The following is a 19,551-nucleotide window of genomic DNA, read 5'->3' as shown; positions in this document are numbered from 1 at the left end:
TCTTGCATAATGAAATGACCATCATATCCTCTTTGATTATGTGCAATAACCTTTATCTGGATGGCGGTTCTTGAGTCATCTTCAGCTGCAGTTCGAGGAAGCATCTTATCATAGAGATAATTACAAAATTGTTCGACACACTCTGTTCCATACCATACATGTTCTTCATCACCACACATTTCACAATCTCTAAGGTTCCTTACTAAAGTTTTTTCATCAGTACATGATGTGCACATTGTCCTGCTTATCAACAAATTTGGCTGATGTGTCAGGATATTTGTATTGTCTGTCTTGGTGATCTGCATTGATTCTATGTCATAACAAATTAATATCCATGGTTTTACGTCATCGTCGATGAGATGTTCGAGGTTTGCTGGTTTGACATGACAGTAGTGTGGGCTTGCACGGTAGCCTACATCACAGAAATTGCAAGTATAAACATCACAAACATGATCACCTGCTGTTGTGTCATATTGAACCCAGCAGGTAAAACATTTTCTAATGCGACCACAAACACCATTCTGTTTATGCTGATCAAAGCAGTGTTGAGAATTCAAATCAACATTACACTCACTGCAAGTAATTCTTTGGATGAATACACATGCCTTAACTGAACGACATTTTTTACATGATCCTTTACAATAATGTGTATCTTTGCTGGTTTTAGCCCAACAATTGAAACAAAAATAGTCACAGTCCATGTACCCAGTTATTGATGTGATGAGGTTGAAGTGTGGTGGTTCGCTGTATTCTAAAACAATTTTATGTTCAACATCAGTGCCGGAAAACAGTTTCAATTGTGTCTTTTGATCAATAACGACAATTTGATAAGATGGTAGTAAGCTTTGAATCTCGGAAATTTTCTGTATGTCCAATGGTGAACTAACATCTACTTGCATGTTCATGAATAAATTTGCGGCTAGAGCAACTTGTTTATTTTTAGATCGTCTTAAGCTATCCCAGAATTGTTTATTGTCTTTACATATAACTTCATCGACGTAAGCTTTCCCAGCAGCAATAGCCATGTATCCACACTTGTAGTCATCATTTGTAATCAAGAAAACACTTCTCTTCTTTTGTGCTCTCTCAGCGCCTGATAAGAGTTTCAAACCCTTGCCCTTGCTCCTCCTGAAATGGACTTGACTATTTGAACTTTTATTTCAAAAACTCCATCATCTAGGAAATTTCCTGCTGATTGTGCTAGTGCATAGGCTCTATCAAGAAACTCCTGTGGATTGAAGTTTTTCTTGAGGAATGAGACATAAAGTTCACGGTTTTCTTGCGGATTACGAAATGTTATAAAGATCCTGTCATTTGAATTGGCATCTTCTATCAGTTTGGAAACAAATCTTTCATAGGCTGTATCTATTGCGTGCGATAAGCGCGAAATATCAACACCGGACGAGCAGTTGTTGTTGAGCCTAGCGCGAAGAAGTTTGGTCATTGAATGGAAGTTCGCATTTGTTCTCCATGGCTGTTCATCTACAATCTCAAACTCTATTTCTCTTTCCCTTGGTCTTGAATGAAGAATAGAATCATCACCTTGACCACCTCCCTGTTGAGAAAAATCTTGTTTAGATCTGGAAGTGTTGTCTTGAGCGCAAGTTGAAGAGAAAGACGAAGACTGTGAAGAGTTACAAGTTGAACATGTATCGCAAGTTGAACATGAGCTTGAAGAGAAAGACGAAGACTGTGAAGAGTTGCAAGTTGAACATGAGCTTGAAGAGAAAGACGAAGACTGTGAAGAGTTGCAAGTTGAACATGTATCGCAAGTTGAACATGAGCTTGAAGAGAAAGACGAAGACTGTGAAGAGTTGCAAGTTGAACATGTATCGCAAGTTGAACATGAGCTTGAAGAGAAAGACGAAGACTGTGAAGAGTTGCAAGTTGAACATGAGCTTGAAGTAGAAGACGATGAAGAGCGATGAGTTGATTGCGCTATATCTTGAGATGAGTGACCGACATCATATTGTTCATTGGAAGCACAAGAGTGTACAAGAGATGTAGAACCAGAACTGCTAGAATGGTTATCAGTATAATAAATAGCATCCGGTTGCTTCTGAATTGATTGAGAAAGGATTTGTCCTGTCGCTATTTCATTAATCACACCAGTAGCTGATAAATCTAACATACTAACCTCCTCTGCTTCTGTTTCACCTTCTATCCCTAAGTTGATACATATGTCATCATCGTCTTGATTTTCCATATACATATCTAGTTCTTCTTCATCGTTTTTAACATAGTAGTTTTTACATATCTCGTCGTCTTCATCACATTCCATACAAGCATCAAGTCCATGGTTTATCGAATCAGCGCAATTTTGGTTATCTGGAATCACAAATCTTCTGCAGATTTCATCGTATTCTTGCTCCATTTCCTCATTTAGAATTTGGAAGGCTCGTGTTAAGTCCATGTTAACTGGTGATAAAGAAAAGTGTTAATATTAGGAAAAAAAAAACTAACATGTAAAATCCCCCATAGACAATACATGTAAAATTCCCCATAGAGAATACATGCAAAATTCCCCATAGAGAATACATGCAAAATTCCCCATAGAGAATACATGGTAAATTTCTAAGTTAAAAACTAAGTCGCTTGAAAAAAAAGTTTCATTATAACTTTGCTAGCCTATATTAATCAGCGCAGTGAGTTGGACTTGCAGCCGAAAATTTTTTGAGATAGTTTATAAAAAAAGGCGGGAAAATTAAACCCATAGAACCTTAATGGTAACTTAGATAGAGAAAAATAAGAAAAAGAAAAGGGGGTGGAGACTTTTTTTACCTTTTGAATGTTGGTGTGGTTGCTATGGTTACGGGTTACTATGGTTACTGTTGTGTTGATTGTTAATTGTTAATTGTTAATTGTTGATTGTTGATTGTTGTTAATTGTTAATTGTTAATTGTTAATTGTTAATTGTTAATTGTTAATTGTTAATTGTTGTGATTGTGTTGATTGTGTTGATTGTGTTGATTGTGTTGATTGTTGATTCTGTTGATTGTTGATTGTTGTTGATTGTTAATTGTTGTGTTGATTGTTAATTGTTGTGTTGATTGTTAATTGTTGATTGTTGTGTTGTTGATTCTGTTGGTTCTGTTGATTCTGTTGTGATTGTTTTGAATGTTGAAAGTAAACTGAATATACTATAGTAAATAGCATGCAGTAAATGCTGAAGGATGATAAAGATGATTGTTTCTATGACTTCAGTACATTTCAATAGAAAAAGATTAACTCCCATTCACTTTCATTGCTTTCAATACATTTCACTGCTTTTCAATAGATTAGGTTTAAAAAAGATTAACTCTGAAAAGATTAATTTCGAGAAGATTAACTTTCTTAAAAAGATTATTTTTAAAAAGTTTATCTCTTCCAATTTTCTCTTTTTTCATTCTTCTAGTAAAGAGATTAACTTAAAACAGATTATAAGATGAAGATGATACTTCAGCTTCCACTGTACTAACAAGTGAGAGAGAGTCTTTTTGCTTTACTATGGGAGGGAGATAGGAAAGGGAGCTCTACGAGTGAGATGGAAGACAAGAGGTGGAGTTTAACGAGTGAGCATTTCTGAGTATAAAACCCAAGATCTTGAACAGTAAAGATTGTCAGTATTCATCTATCTCTTGCTCTTGCTCTTGCTCTTACTCTTACTCTCACTCTCTTACTCTTACTCTTACTCTCTTACTCTTACTCTCTTATACTCTCTCTCGCTCTCAATATGTCTTCTCTACCTCCATCACCCTCCAATCTTGCTTCCCTCATCATGTCTTCGGCTACCTTTGCCGACCTCTTTGGCCCGATAGCTCCTGCTGCCGCTCCAGTCTCTCCTTCACCACCACTAAGCCACCATTATGCTCCTTCGGTCGTGGCTCTTCGATCCCTCGACGCCACTAGAAGGGCAGCCCTTGCAGACCCATACAGTCTGCAAGGGTCTGTTCCCTTGGCCGAGGTGATCAACCTCCTCAACTCTCTTCGTGTCTCAATTGATGAGAATGGGGATCCAGCTGCAGCCTCATCTTATCTGGTGGAAGCAGCGGATCAGATGATTGACTTTTATGGTCAGGATCCAACCTCAGCAGCTGAACCTGAACCCGAACCTGAACCCGAACCTGAACCAGAACCAGCATCCACGACCACCATCACCATTGACTCGACCATCACTCTTGACTCGACCATCACCCTTGACTCGACCATGACCGACCCCAACTACTCCACCATCACCGATCCCTCTGTCTCCATCACCCTTGACTCTATCTCCTCTACTTCCCTTGGCCCAATGTCATCCTTTTCCTCCATCTCCACCCATGAGAGTGACTGGTCCACAGTCTCTGATCACTCAGAGATTGGGATCGAGTCATCTCCATCATCATCATATTCACCGGCTTCACCTGTTCCCCTCCACTCCACTCCCATCAAGAAAACCCCAACCCGAACTCTCCCTATCATCCCTCAAGTTATTCACTTCTCCCCCTGTAAGAAGCGCGCACATAATGACTCTTTCGAGCTCATTCAGTGTCCCAAGCGTCTTCGAATTATAACTTTGCTTCCTTCAAATAAAAATTAAATTTGAAAATTAAAACTTTAATTGTCTTTTCTTTTTTCTTTTTTCGGGTTCTTAACTTACCTTAATTTGATTATAATCCTTTGGAACTTAATCACTTTTCTTTATTTTAACTTTTTCCATTGGCTTAACTTAATCTTGCACTTTTCTTTTAAAACTTAGCCTTTAGCTTTATTTAAGCTTTTTTCCTTCATTAACATTTGGTATTCACCTATACTTTCATTCATCACCCCTAACAACATTAAGCTCCTCCCTTTTTAACGTTTAGACACATCTTACTACTTCCAAGTTTTAAGTGAAACAAATCCAGTTTGAGGTTCCTTAATCCAATTTGTAAACTACAATTAGATAGAAAAACAAAAACAATTATAATCAAATTAAAAAGATCAATACCAATTAGTTTAAAGGATTAACTTACAATCCAATAGTTAATCTTGAAATTGAGTTGATTGATTTGAGATGATCACAAATTAATACCAACCTTGAATCCTCTTCAATTGTGATAAAAAATTAAATCAAATTAACATCCTTGGATGGAATAGTCGAAAAGAGTAAATTAATTATCAATTTGATTGTTTCCCTTTGATTATTGTAAGAAAAAGCAACAGGTTCCTCTCCATTGTTTTCATCAACATGATTTACACTAATTGGCATCACAGATAATTACCTAAAAAGAATTAAAATAAGATGATAGAGGAATGGAAAATCCTTGAGAACTTTCATTCTCACAAAATTCTGTAGCCATCACCATGAATATCATGGAGATAACAATCAGAGTCTCTTTCCTTTTCCTCTTTTTTTTTCTTGCGTTAATTTTGATAAACCAGTTTGCTCACTTGGATTGTTTTTCTTATGTCTATCTCTCTGTTTATCCTTGAGTAAACTTGATGATGATAACCAACCGAAAGATGATTAAGATCTAATTAAACATCTTCTTAATCATTTTCGTACACAAATGAGGAACCATTTCCTTTTTTAATTCAATTCAATTCATCTCAACTTGTCAACAGGTTGTTCAACTTCAATTTCAATTCTCCACCAATAGATGGCACCACAAATCGACCAAGAAATTTAATTTGATTTTGTTTACCATTCTAATTAAGTTAATCTGCTTAACCAGTGTTTCCAACAATTAAAGATTATTGATGAATTGAATGTACCCCTCTCTCTGGAAAGTAAATAAATGTCGAATTAAAACAAGTTGAATGTGTATTTTTTTAGAGTTTGAATTCTCAAAGATTGGAAATTATTAGTATTCCAATCAATCAAAAGTGAGGAAGAAAAGATGTAAAAATGAAACACAAGGAACAAAATCAATTTGATGAACTGTCACCATTGGAGTGGACAACAATCTGAGATTTTTGTAACATGTAAGTAGAGGGAACAAAATATTACCAATTTATTACCAGAAAAGAATAATCAAAAATAATCAACACAATGTTAGAAAAGAAAAATAAAAAACGATAACTTACCAAACACTTTCTCTTTTACCTTTTTCTAGGAAATTTCTTTGACCATGAAGAGTAGGACAGTAATTGTTAACATGATGATGCCAGGTAAGAGAAATTAACAAATTAAATCAACAATAATCTTTAACAACGTTGATTAATTTCAACAACTGATTGACAATCAAAGAGAAAAAAAAGAAAACAATGTTCACTGCGCATGCGCACAGAAAATTCTACCAATAGGAGAGAAAGCTTTGGAATTTTTTTCTCCTGAAATTGTGCCGGAATTACCTAATTAAATGGATCATTTCATTTTTTTAATCAGTAAATTTCGTTAAAACTAGTGCTAGTGAAGGTAAGAATATATATATCAAAGGTAAGTAACGACGGAACAACCAAAACTGTACAACCAAAAGTGAACACAACAACAGTGGTGAGAACCACATGGTCGCAAAACTGATCGCTCACACAAATGAAACCCACCCCATCTTTTGTGCCACTAACTTATCTCCTTTTTTTCAGGTCTTTTGATTTATTGTAATTATTAATTATTATCTGTTTTTTCTAAATTTATTGTATTTAATTATATTTAATTGTTGTAAATTTTGTTACTAAATTATTTATTGTACCTATTTAAACGGTTAGATATGCAACCGTAAGAGGGCAGAACTCGAGTCTGTTCAGTTGTATAACGACCGTAAGGGTCCCCCTAGGGGCAATAAAGGAGAACAACATTTGATTCATTTTCTTTCTTGTTCCATTGAAGTTTCCATTCTCCTCGGTGATTGTTCAACGTTCACAGAGTTAATTACAACAATTTAGTTAATTTTATTTCGTTTCAATTAAAAATAGTTAAATAATCATGGGTTCGGATAAAAGTTACGTTCATTGTTTTAAAGAAAGAGAATCAATTTTAACGTAAGTAGACTGATTGGTTTTCTCTTCCATTTTGATTTTTGATTTTTCTCTTTTTTCATTAACTATGACTAATTCTTTGCTCTTCATCTATTTTTTTTTCTATTCTTTTGACTTATTTTTTTTCCCGATTATTGTTGATTTATCTTATTATCTTGGCAGTGATATTTTCAAGACAAACATTCACATCAAATCAGCGTACAATTTAATTATCTCGCTGTTTATTTTATTCTCTTTTACTCGTCTACAACATTACCTATTAAATTATAATGAGTAAGTATCAAGAGGTGTTCAATTGAATCTCTTCATGTGTATAAATTTTATCTATTGATAAAATCTCAATTGATTTTCTATCTCTCTTATGTTACCTACGTGTTAATTTTACCATGGCAGATTAACAGAGGATCTATTTTACATGCAATGGGCCTTTGGCAAACTCCATCTTGGTCTAACTGTGATGTCTTATCTTTTTGTTTGCTCAATATTCCAATGGATAATAGTTCGAAAAATCCGTAAGTAACTTTTCTTCTTCTAATGTCAACAACCCTGTTCTCAGTCAATTAAAATCAACTATTTGATTGTTTCTCTTTTTCTTTTCTTTTTCTTCCTCTATTATTAACAGATAAAATGTCAATAACTTTCTGGATAACAGAATCTATGCTAATTTTAATGTTCACTGTGATACCTGTTATTTTAATCAATCGAATTCAGTTTTCACCAATTTTATCACTCGCCATTTACTTGGAACAGGTAAATTTTTACTCTTACTCGATTTAGTAACAGTAAAATATCTCACATAGATTGTTAACCCGATTTTCTTTCCCTCTCAACTAGATTCGTAATGCTATGAAAATGTGGTCTCTAGTTGTTGAAAACATGGAAATACCTTCAGGTAATTGAAACAGTTCATTGAAAAATAATGAACGGAAAACGAACACAATTCAACTTAACTGAACTTTTTTCTCTCACAGGAAGTCGAGCAACTTTCAAACAATTTTGCTATTTCATGTTTGCACCAACATTAATTTATCGACCATCATATCCAAGGTATATTTCAAAAGTTTTTTTTTCTTAATCCGACCTTACGGTTTTGATGGTTTACTGATCATTGATTGTTTTATTTATTTTTCTTTTATCTAAATATCCGCTTTCTTTCATGTCTAATTGACACTTTCGCTTATTTTCTTTTGTTTAAATTTCTTCCAGATCAAAAACTCGAAGCTGGAATAAAGTTTTATTCCTCTTTCTTCAATTCTTAGCATCTATTTTTGCTGTATTTGCAATCGCTCGACGTTTTGTAGTTAACAATTTCAGCTCAACCGGAATTGTGCCCTTGAAAATCAATGAACTACCCGTTATCATATCAACTGCCCTGGTCTGTGGTTTAATTGTTAAATTCAACGTAATGTATGGTTTCTTACACTCGTGGTTAAATATGTGGGCTGAAATGTTACAATTTGCAGATAGACATTTCTATGATGCTTGGTGGTTATCATCATCATATGGTGAATATTATCGTAAATGGAATGCTGTTGTCCATGTTTGGTTGCACACATACATTTACAATCCGCTTAACAAGGTAAATTTAACTAAATCTTATTATCGCTATTATAGCAACGTGTTATTGATTAACTTTGATCGTCATTGCCAAACAACAACAACAACAACAACAAATGCACATTTCCTATCCAGGTAGCACCAGAAAACAAACTTCCAAAATTAGAAAGCAAAAGTCATCACCTTAATCTGTAAAAATAACTTACATAAGCGTCATTAGTTACATTTCAATATATTTTTAGTTCTCATTGCGTGATTACAGTTCAACTAGAGTTTCTTAACCAGTTTTGATTATAATTCCATCCCCTTTAAACTAACGCGTCACTTGTTGATTATTTTCAGTTTATTGATACACTTTCTAGTTAAAATTATGCGCGTACATTGTTAATTCATGTGATTATTGTGAACTAATTTGATTGGACATTTCAATTTCTTCAGAGTGGTTAATTTTATTTTGATACAATTGTTGCATCACAAAGTTATAACTATTTCTAATGAAAACAAATACGTAATGTCAAGGGTAATTTGTTTACCAATCGACAACTTTATGATCATGTTATTATCTGAATTATTATAATTTGATTTTATAATCTTCATCACTTTTTAAAGGTAGAGAGGAAGACCCTTTAACTAAAGGGGTCCATCCATGGCCATGAGACAACAACATAATTTTCAATATATAATTTTAATTCTTTACATCATAATCTCTTTGTCCATAGTTGATTGACGTAGATAATTAATTTGATTGTTGATTTGGTAAAGTTTTTGGAGGGAATTTTTTTTTATTTCGATTTCCAATGATGGGGATTATCTTGATTGATAAATGATTACCTTCTTAAATTGTCATTTGATTAGAATAACGATAATTTCCATTGTTAAAGGATTCAAATTGAATGAATCAATTTCTCTCTCTTGATTTAATGATAATTATAGCTAATCATTTGTGAATTTTTTTGGTGTCATATCCAAAGTTCACTAAAGCTTTTATATTTTATCTAATCATTTGTGACAATTAACATTGACATTGAATTTGATGTACATTTTGTATACATTAGTTGAGAGCATATTTAAAAACTAACCATAATTTGATTACTTTGTAGTTTCTTAATCGTCTTCAATCATTTCAATTGATGTTAAGCTTTAATCATTTGCTCGAAAAATAATATATTAATTATTCATGGAGTAGTGTTTACAATTAAACTAATCAAATGATTTGACTTCTAGAACTTAATAACATGGAAACGATTATCTTTGATTGTTTTAATGTTTCATTTGAATCATTGTTTATATTTATTCTGAGTTTTAATTTCAATTTAATTTCCTAACCTAATCACAAAAATTATTACATTTTTCAGATTGTCATTTGTACATAGCCTTGAGAAAAATATATTGATCTCTCAGGTAATAGAATTAATCTTCTTTCAAGGTTAATTAGCTAATCAAGTAGTTGTTTAACCTGTAAATGAATTAGATTCACTGTTTCAATTTTTTACCTAATAATTGCACTTGAATTTAACTCATTTAATTAAGTGTTTAAATAGTTTTTGTCTTCGAGTTCTTTATTATTTTAATACATGATAAGTAAACCCTTTTCCACTTAAGTGTTATCCTTTCAGTGGTTGCTATTTGTTTGTCTACCAATCTTAACTTAATCTATAACAATTAGTTTTTTGATTAACTTATTATATAATATCATACCTTAATCACGAATCTAAAGCGCGATAAAAATTAAAACGTAATTGTCATTAAATGACGATTTAGATGTAATCAGTACTTTATTACCTTTGAATCAAATTGCTGTTTCATCTTATCAATTATAATATTCAAGGATATCTTCCCGGTGGGTGAAAATAAAGTAAATCAAACAACATAATTGCTATTTGTTAATTTACTAGTAATTGTGATCTAATTACATGAAGAAAGTTAAATAGCACGATCATGTTGCTCTTTCATTTTTTTTCAAAGAAAAAAACAAAATGAAACCTTTTAAATTGGATATTATTTACTAATCTGACTCTTTTTAATTACAGAAATATGACAATCGTAGTTTAGCTGCTTCGTCAACGATGATTATATCTTCATTATTTCACGAATATGCTCTAGCTTTGGGATTTGGTTTCTTTTATCCAGTTTTAACTCTAATGTATTTTAATGGCGTTTATTTATATTTTGCAACAATTCGATTCAGTGGTAAAACTAATTCAGTTATGAATATTTCAATTTTTGCCTCTTTGATTGTTGGAGTTGCCCTTCAAACTATGTTAATACCCATGGAATGGTATTCGAGAATTAATTGTCGACCGGTTTATAAGGTAACTTTTCAAATTGTCATTTAATATCATGAGTCCAGCATTTGATATTTTTTTTGTAAAAATTAGTTAATTGAATCCATATAATTAACTGATTATATAATTTTCGATTTTAATCTAATTTTGTCTGTCTCATTTATCAACAGGATTTCTTACTGGATTTTATTGTTCCAAGGACTCCGTTTTGTGTCCGATTTGAATAAATTAATGGTTTCCTATCATCAACATCTCAATATAATTATTATCATCATCATCATCATCCATCACTTACAACTAGTTTTGTTATTACCAATGATCATGGAATCAACTTAAATTGAATCATTTGTCTGAAAAACGATTTATTTTTTACTAAATTTTACATCTTTATCACATATTGTGTATTAATTGCTATTAAATTGCTCAAAGACGATTTTGATAAGTTCAATATCGTTGGGACAATTGAAAAACAAACATGAAACCAGAGTCATAATAACAAACTCATATTTTCATAAATTTATAAAAAAAATTCGTATGGTTTGATTGTAAATGAAAAAAATGTCACAATTTCGCTGGATGCAAAAAAAATGGTCTCCTCCAATGTATGGAATAAAAAGAATTGATGATGATGAAGATCATGATAATAGGCAAACATTATACAAAATCAAAATAAAAAACACGATAATGAGATTGAGAGAGAAATCAGTTGAACGAAGTTTGTGAACAGAAAGCCGAATCCTCATTACTCGATTCGCAAGTGACACTTTCATCGAAAGTGAAATAACAAAACTCCGAGAATTTTTTGTTCACCGTTGGTTTAATGAGCCCATGAGCCATCATTTGTTTAGCGTAAGCATGAGCGTCTCTCCGACGAGCGAGTCCCTTTACTTTAGTGGTCAACCAGTTAACTAAATCACCTCCTAAATAAACACACAGGGAGAGAGAGTAAGATAAACAATTAATAAAAGCAAATAAATCAACTCTTGAGAAATAGTAATAGTTATTACCTAAAAAGGCATTTGGAATAATAATTTTCAACCATTTCCTGTCTTTCACAATCAATCCACTGTCACTGGAAGCGGCATTTTTAGCGACTGTAGACATGGTGCAATTGACGAGGTTCAGTTCAGATATTAATTGTCGCTGTTCTGGTCTAGCATAAGAACTTGGCATCGGTGAATGACTGACAGAGATCGAAGCGGATTCGGAAGGTGTTCCCTCTAATTTTGGATGAGCTGAAAAAAGAAAATATTGAAAAAGTTATGACAATCAAAGAATCAGATTGAAATGGACAATTAGAAGTTACCATTTAATCTCGCAGCTTCGGTTGTCTGAATCCAAGCTTCTAAGTTGAGAGGTTGAATTGGTTCTTCTCGAGGAATAGTAAAATAACTTTTTGCATTCGGTTCGATAAATTTTGCCACCACAAGCTCAATTTTACCCGCTCTTTGAGCCGCTTCACGAAGTATTTCAACCGCTTGATCGTTGGTCATATTTGACAAAATGTGCTCGTTCACCTGTAATATCATATCACCTGTTTGAATGGTTCCTTCAGCAGCAACTGCTCCACCCTTCATAATTGATCCAACATAAATACCACTATTTTCAGGATCACCGAATTGACCAATTAAACTCATACCAAGAAAATTGTTTTCATCTAAATCAAGAATAATCGTTTTAATTGAACGTTCAATGGCAGATGATTCAGAAACACTGGAAATGGAAGATGAATTGGACATGACTCTCTCTCGTCTTGGATTATAACGGCTAACAGAGGTTTCATGGGTTGAAAATGAGATCTTTGAGCTTTTATCATCGTCCATATAATCATCAGATATACTAGAATAATGAGATGAACCATGATGATGGTGAGATCGATGGTAAAGTCCACGATGATTACGACGATGACTACTACGTCCGTCGGAACAATTAGTTACATCATTAGCTTGAGATTCAATGTAACAAATAATGTTACCTTTGAAAACATGGAGTTTGGCATTATCATCACTTATTTCCTCTTTAACTACACCAACATCAGCATCTTCTGTCTTAAAGAAAAACTTATAATTACAATTTGATTTGAGATTAAGAGCAGATTTAAAATCACTTAGAGTCACTTGATTAGGTGAGACAGCGAGTCGAATGAGAGTTGGAATATCATCGTTGCCGTTGTAATACATTAACTTTGTTTCCATGGGACGAGAGTCACTCATGGTGGAAGAAGAAGACGAAAAAATTTTGAGAATAAAAGAAAAAATAACAAAATTTCTTTCTTAAAAATGGAAACATTAAACTAAAAAAAGGAAAAGAATTTAAAAAATCACCTGAAAAGAAAACAAAAGAGAAAAAGATAAACAAAACCGAACGAAAAAAAGAAAAAATTTCGAAAATTAATAAAACCGAACATTATCCGTATCTTTTTATCGAATATCTTTGTAACCATGGTAACTCTCAATTCTTTTTCCAAATGGATCCAAGATCTACTCCAATGGCTAGTAACCGAATTCGCTCATTTTTCGACTTTCGAATTGATTTATTCTTAATTGTAAATTGTTTTCGTCTCCAATTAATTGATACTATTTCTGGAAAACTATCCTAACCAAATATTTAGTTTACCCGATAATCTAAGAGGATTATAAATGTTTTTCTATTGACATTAGTTGGATATTTTTAAAAGTGAACAATTAATAATCTTAAATGTTGTTGCCAAAAATTAAATTAAGAGATTGTTGTGTTTGTATAACAATTTAATCATCACAATTAGATATAAATAATCAATTATTTAGCATCATCATAAATTCCAAAAGATCAACAATATAAAACGATTAAAATATTGTTACTTATAATTTATATGGTTTTGATTAGTTTATTGATTGTTTTTCCGAAAGTAAATCAGATTGAATCATAAATGGACTGAAAACTCGGCTGATTAATTAACGTTGGTAAAGAAGAAGAGGAGAAATGTTAATTAATCAGTGGGTTAATTAAAGAGGAAACTCTAGGATTCATAAGTAAATTTAACTGACAATTAAGGACACTTAATTTTCAACAGTCAAAAGTATAAATTAAAATATAGCAAAAGGACAATTAAAGTAAATTACATAATTGCTAAATTAACAAATTAATCAGAATTAACTTATAATAATTGGATTTAAGGATTAACTGATTGATCGTATGGCAAAAATTAGGTTGAAGAGTTAACAGTAAATTGGGGTTTATTGAATATTAAGGTAGGTGAAAATTTAGATTGAAAATGGTTAATTATCGTAGCAGAGGGAAAATTAAGGGAACAGGAAATTAAGATAGATTTGAATTCTGTTCAAATGTCACCATGAAAAACATTCAGGGATACACAAAGAGGGAGAAAAATGGAGAGTATGAATTACTTGGTGAATATTGGAAAGATGATAGGAAGATGAGTGATATCTTTTTCTGTTGATTTTCTTTTTCATTAGTGTAATTAATAAACTAAATTGTTGTTTTCTCTTTATACTGTCTGGTAAGTTGATTTGTCTTCTTTTTTACGAAGGATAATATAACCCACTAACATGATGACAACCATACCAGCAAGGACAAAAGCGATAATCATTGGAACTGTCTTGCTCCCGCCGTCAGCAGCACAAACTGAATCTATTTAATTGATAAATTAAAGTAAATAAGAGAAAATTAAAAAACAAATATTAATATTAATAGAAAAGAAGAGAAAAAATTCTCTTTTAACAGAGAATAAATTGATGAAGGATAATAAAGAGAAAACAATAAACTATGAAAGGAATGACGTTTTTCACCGAAAAGGAAAGAAAATGACAGATGAGTGACATTTTCATCATTACAATTAATTGTAATGGGAATGTTATAAATCACATAAGAGATAGAAATGGGAGATAGATAAGGGATGTGATAATTACCTGGTTCATATTCTGTACCATCATCTGCAGTTCTGAAAGCGTTAATTCTCATCTCTTTGAGTTCCATTTTAACAGTTCCCCCAGATTGATTTGTCAAATACTCGGTAATTCCTGAATCACATTTGAATGATTTTCCTTCAGGGACAGTAAACATATCCTTATCGAGCGTGTCTATTAAACAAGAGAAATAAAAGATTTAGCTCATCAATTTAAAACGAAATCAATGGAAAATAACTTACAAGCTGTTACTGGTCGCTCTACGTTAAAAGACACATCAGAAAATACAATACTCGAATTTACTTTGGTGAATGTTAATCGCATTGTATAAAGGTTTCCATCGATAGTTAATACATTCATAGTATCACTACATGAAGAACGACTTGTGTCAACGGTACCAGCAATATCTTCAGAAACATTGGCGATTGAGTGGTTTACTTTACCATCAAACTCGACCATCAAACAGGTAACATTAGCACTATTGACAACATTAAATCTAACAAGTTCACAAGAAACACTGGTGAAATAAACATCTAAGAGAAAACGAAAAAGAAACCCACAAAAGATATTATAAACAAACAAATTCCAAAATCATATGAATGAGGAAAAAAAATAAGAGAATAGAAGAAAAATGAAAAGAGAAATTGAAACTTACTTGTAAACAGAATTACTGAGAAGAGAAAAATAAAAATCTTCATGTTGGAATTTTCAACAAAATAATCACAATTTAATTAGTAACAAGAGTTAACCAACACAATGGAACACAAACCAATCAATTAATTAGTAACAATTAAAAAAGAAACAAAGAAAATAATTAAATTATCCTAAGACAAAATGGAAATCAAACAAAAACAACAATCATCACATCTCCAAATAAAAACGCCTCCAAATTTTTTTCTCTTTCTTTTCTCTTACTTTACTTTCTATTTTTATAAAATTCTCTGTCTTCACTTATTTTAATCTCTGTCTTTCATCATGTCGAGTATGAGCTGCGTATTTTTCCCCTTTTCCCCTATCATCATGTTTCTTTTTCTCTTTCTTTATATTATTCTTGTCGATGATTAATTTTCTCAGGTTGTTGTGGTTTTTCGGTATCTCATTCCAAGAACTAGTCCACTCGAATTCGCCTTTATCATCTTCCATCTTCTTCTTATCGACGTACCAATGGTCATCTTCATATTTGGGTTCTTCTTTTCTTCTCTTTCTCTTTCTCTTTCTTTTCGTTGTCTTTCTCGTTCTTCTTCAATTCTTTCAACTGAATTATTTGATTGTTGATCAACAATTAACATTCAATGATCATGAATTTTATTCAAATTGTAACAAAAATTATCCAAAAATTCAATAGTTGGTTAACTTTGTAAGTGATCAAATCAACAAAATCGCAAATCTTGTTGATAGTTAAAGTCTTGAGACAATTAAATGGTCAAAATATATATAAAGTTGATTGTTTATGATTAGTTAATTCATTCAAATAATCAACATAGAAACAACAACAACAATCAGTTGACTGAATTTAGTGAAATTTGTTACAATTTAAATTGTCTTGTTTTCTTTGAAATTTAGTGTCCAAATCAATAATATTAATCGTTAATCATGAATTTTAGATGTTTAATTGTTATCACTTTAATCACAATTAGTTGTGTTATCAAACAATCATTTGCTGGTCGTAAATACATGTTGAAAATTATACAATAAATGTAATTAATTAATACAAATGTAGAAACCGATTGGATGTTGATTGTATCAATTGATTAATTTGATTTGTTCTTGTTCCCCTTAATTGATTAATTGTTAGTTTATTTAAGGTAAAGGTTCAAATATCATCCTGAGTGATTGGAACAGATCAACAATTATCTCCGGTGGTAAAATTGTCTCAAGTTAATGAATATTAATTTCGTTTATCGTTTTCATCATATTTTTTTTGCTCTCTCTTTGCCTTATCCAGATCAATTTTACTCACATGAATGACATAATTGTAAGTCGAATCGCGTTTCCTGTTATCACCCACGGAACCAGGAAGTGCCTTCCAAAAATATGATTCCAAAAGTCCACCCGATTTATGGCCATCACCCGGACGACGACCAATTTGCTCTGGTTTCTCATATTTATCATCATCAGATGATTTCTCATCATAAGGTTTACCATGATATCCACCAGCACCACTACCAGAACCATCTCCATCTCCACCTCCATTCCCACCGTCATTCCCTCTGCTATAAGCACCGTTATTATCTCCATGATGGTACTTTGAATAATCATTTTCCGAATAATAGTCCATCTCTTTTTTATCTTCGTACTTCTTTTCGGGCTCTTGATATTTATCTTCCTCTTTTCTTCCATTCTCCCGATAATTGTCTTCTTCCTTTTTTCCATAATCTCGATAATTATTCTCCTCTTGTCTTCCATTATCTCGATATTTATAATCTTCGCCTCCTTTGGGGTCATACCAATGGTCATTCTCCTTTTTATCCTCTGAATACACTGGAAGTGTTTCTTTCGAACCCTTGTAAGGATTATAATCATTTTCCATTTTCTTCTTACTATTGTAATAATTATCTTCCTCTTGATAATAATTTTCTTCCTTCTTTTGGACAGGATTCTCTTTCTTTGGTTCAGCGTACCAATGGTCAGTCCAATGGTCATGATGATGTTGAGTATGAGTTGCGTATTTTTCCCCTTTTCCCTTTCATCATCTTCCTTTTCCTCTTTCTTTATCTTATTTCCATATTCCTCTTGATGATGATGATTAATTTTCTCAGGTTGTTGTGGTTTTTGGGTATCTCATTCCAAGAACTAGTCCACTCGAATTCGCCTTTATCATCTTCCATCTTCTTCTTATCATCAATCTTTTTCTCTTCCTCTTTCTGACCAAATGATTGTTCCTCTTTCTTATCGACGGGCTCTTCGTACCAATGGTCAACCTCATATTTGGGTTTCTTTGGTTCTTCTTTTGGTTTCTTCTTTTCTTCCTTCTCTTTCTCGATATCTTCACTTTTCTCTTTCTCTTTTTCGTTCTCTTTGTTTTTCTCTTTCTCTTTCTCCTTTTCCTTTTCCTTGTCTTTCTCATTCTCTTTCTTTTCGTCATCTTTCTCGTTCTTCTTCAATTCTTTCAGCCATTCAGGGTATTCCCATTCAGAATCCATTCGTCTACTTTCACTGTAACCGACATAAGGTTCATTGTATTGACCCTGGTGACCTCCGTCATTTGTATAACCAGCATGAGGACCGTTTGAAACTTTGTTATCGTGGTTATTTGAATTGTCAGGATTATCCAATGAAGATGAAGATGATGAGTAACTGAATGTTGATGGAAATCCAGAATTGAATTGATCAACGGAACTGTAGTTGATTGGATATCGAGGTACATTTTGAGCATAAAATGAAGGTGATTCTGATGATGGTTCGGATGAAGATGATGATAAAGATGATGATTTACTAGAAGGTGATTTAGATGAACTATGGTCAATTGATTCAGTCCATTCAATATTTAAATTATTCATGACTGGTGGTGTTGAGTGTTGTTGTTGTTGTTGTTGTTGATTTTGATCAACATTCTGAGGTTCTTGAGGTTGACTAACATTTGATGTTATTTCTTGTTGTGATTGATTAAATTGATTCGCTGGTGAATCGACTCTTTTATCCAGAATGGCCATTCGACCGCTTCCAGTGATCAATCGTTGACTATCGGTCGCTGATTCTTCAGCTCTGTAAGAATCTTCATCATCATAAGTTACTGATGAAGTAGGTAAACTTTTATATCCATAGGAAGTTCCTTCATCATTCTCACTATATGTTACCTGATGTTGATGATTGGCACTAATTAGATGGATCAAACCAGCGATCAAAGTTATTTGAACTAAACGACAGGGAATCCTCATGGTGTCCAGAATTTTTTATTCTCTCACAATGAAAAACAATTGAAGAAAAATATCCAAATCAATTATATGAACTATTGAGTGATGAGGATGGATTGAGATGTTCACAAAAAAAGGCTTACTGATGAAGCCAAACTATTCAGTAGCTCATCAAGTCAAAGGGTTTCTGATTAATGGCAAAATTCAATCATCAACATGGTGTTATTAATAACAATCATGAATTAGTGAGATTCAGACTAATTTGTAAACAAGGAGTTGTGGGCCACTCTCACTACCTCTCTCTCTCTCTCTCTCTCTCTCTCTCTCTCGTTCAGACTCACCTTAATCATCTCCCGACAACAATCAGCTTTATGTTACATCTGATTTGATTTTCTGAAGATGAGATTCAGTTGACAACAAAACGGAACAACTTTTCTTGAATATCTTATGAGTTGAATATTCATTTCGACTCTCTCATCATCGTCATCATTTGTCTTCTATCATCTTCATCTTCGTCTTTCTTACCTGTCTGGCTATGAATTTCTCTCTCTCTCTCTCTCTTTAGGTATATCAGCTCGATTAGCTTGATCACCCAAATGAATTAAGCTCATTAATTGTGCTAATAATCACTGAGAACGCGAAACAATGTTTTATCTTGATCACAATTAAGCATGAAAACTGTTGACAAGTTGTTTAATTGTTCAATTGGTATTGTACTGTGGTGATCTAATTGATTTTAAACTTGTATTAACGTGATTGTTGTTAATTTTGAATAGTTGATTTAATTTAAACTTATTGTTATCTCATTAGAAACAATATGATGATGAATAGTAATTAATGGTTTACTTTACTCTCTCTCTCTCCCTCTCCCTCTCGATCTTTATCATTGAGGAGGAAAAATCATCTTAATTGTTGATTAATTCTTCATTTTTTACTCCTAAATTACAATCATTTAATTGCGATAAATATGTATTGATAATCTCAACAATTAACATGCACATTGGTCCGTTACAAACAAAATAATTTAAATTG

The 19,551-nt window shown here is 32.5% G+C and overlaps 4 protein-coding genes and 1 long non-coding RNA gene across 8 annotated transcripts; 1 reads left to right on the top strand and 4 right to left on the bottom strand.

Annotated features, from left to right (window-relative positions):
- Window positions 1–1,105: 1,105 nt before the first annotated feature.
- LOC128389956 (uncharacterized) lies at window positions 1,106–2,840 on the bottom strand. Its single transcript, XM_053349615.1, has one exon. It carries the CDS (start codon window positions 2,411–2,413, stop codon window positions 1,106–1,108), a length of 1,308 nt encoding a protein of 435 aa, XP_053205590.1. The 5' UTR covers window positions 2,414–2,840.
- Window positions 2,841–4,838: 1,998 nt separating this feature from the next.
- Window positions 4,839–6,168, bottom strand: LOC128389946 (uncharacterized). 3 transcript variants are annotated; one of them, XR_008325550.1, is made up of 3 exons: window positions 6,028–6,168; window positions 4,974–5,723; window positions 4,839–4,893 (listed from the first exon to the last, which is right to left on the bottom strand). It is a non-coding gene; the product is annotated as an uncharacterized LOC128389946 (long non-coding RNA). The 3 variants fall into 3 exon arrangements; XR_008325549.1 differs by having other exon boundaries at window positions 4,974–5,907; window positions 6,028–6,167; XR_008325551.1 differs by having other exon boundaries at window positions 5,037–5,907; window positions 6,028–6,167.
- Window positions 5,842–11,230, top strand: LOC128389941 (sterol O-acyltransferase 1-like). 2 transcript variants are annotated; one of them, XM_053349602.1, is made up of 11 exons: window positions 5,842–5,925; window positions 6,057–6,111; window positions 6,856–6,921; window positions 7,081–7,191; window positions 7,312–7,430; window positions 7,541–7,668; window positions 7,753–7,810; window positions 7,890–7,965; window positions 8,125–8,497; window positions 10,506–10,787; window positions 10,931–11,230. In XM_053349602.1, exons 3-11 carry the CDS (start codon window positions 6,866–6,868, stop codon window positions 10,985–10,987), a joined length of 1,260 nt encoding a protein of 419 aa, XP_053205577.1. In that variant the 5' UTR covers window positions 5,842–5,925; window positions 6,057–6,111; window positions 6,856–6,865; the 3' UTR covers window positions 10,988–11,230. The 2 variants fall into 2 exon arrangements, with proteins under 2 accessions (XP_053205577.1, XP_053205576.1); XM_053349601.1 differs by lacking the exons at window positions 5,842–5,925; window positions 6,057–6,111 and having other exon boundaries at window positions 6,413–6,921.
- On the bottom strand, window positions 11,106–13,149 carry LOC128389940 (segment polarity protein dishevelled homolog DVL-2-like). Its single transcript, XM_053349600.1, has 3 exons — window positions 12,067–13,149; window positions 11,768–11,995; window positions 11,106–11,680 (listed from the first exon to the last, which is right to left on the bottom strand). The coding sequence occupies exons 1-3, from the start codon at window positions 12,971–12,973 to the stop codon at window positions 11,463–11,465; spliced, it is 1,353 nt and encodes a 450-aa protein (XP_053205575.1). The 5' UTR covers window positions 12,974–13,149; the 3' UTR covers window positions 11,106–11,462.
- An 808-nt stretch (window positions 13,150–13,957) lies between these two features.
- Window positions 13,958–15,533, bottom strand: LOC128389943 (uncharacterized). Its single transcript, XM_053349605.1, has 4 exons — window positions 15,321–15,533; window positions 14,908–15,198; window positions 14,669–14,839; window positions 13,958–14,390 (listed from the first exon to the last, which is right to left on the bottom strand). Exons 1-4 carry the CDS (start codon window positions 15,361–15,363, stop codon window positions 14,248–14,250), a joined length of 648 nt encoding a protein of 215 aa, XP_053205580.1. The 5' UTR covers window positions 15,364–15,533; the 3' UTR covers window positions 13,958–14,247.
- Between the last annotated feature and the right edge of the window lie 4,018 nt (window positions 15,534–19,551).

Source organism: Panonychus citri, unplaced genomic scaffold (genome assembly GCF_014898815.1).
Source record: "Panonychus citri isolate SS breed McGregor unplaced genomic scaffold, ASM1489881v1 Contig00111, whole genome shotgun sequence".
Classification (NCBI taxonomy): domain Eukaryota; kingdom Metazoa; phylum Arthropoda; class Arachnida; order Trombidiformes; family Tetranychidae; genus Panonychus; species Panonychus citri.
Note: the sequence above shows the minus strand (reverse complement) of the source record. Positions and strands in the feature narration are given on the sequence as shown.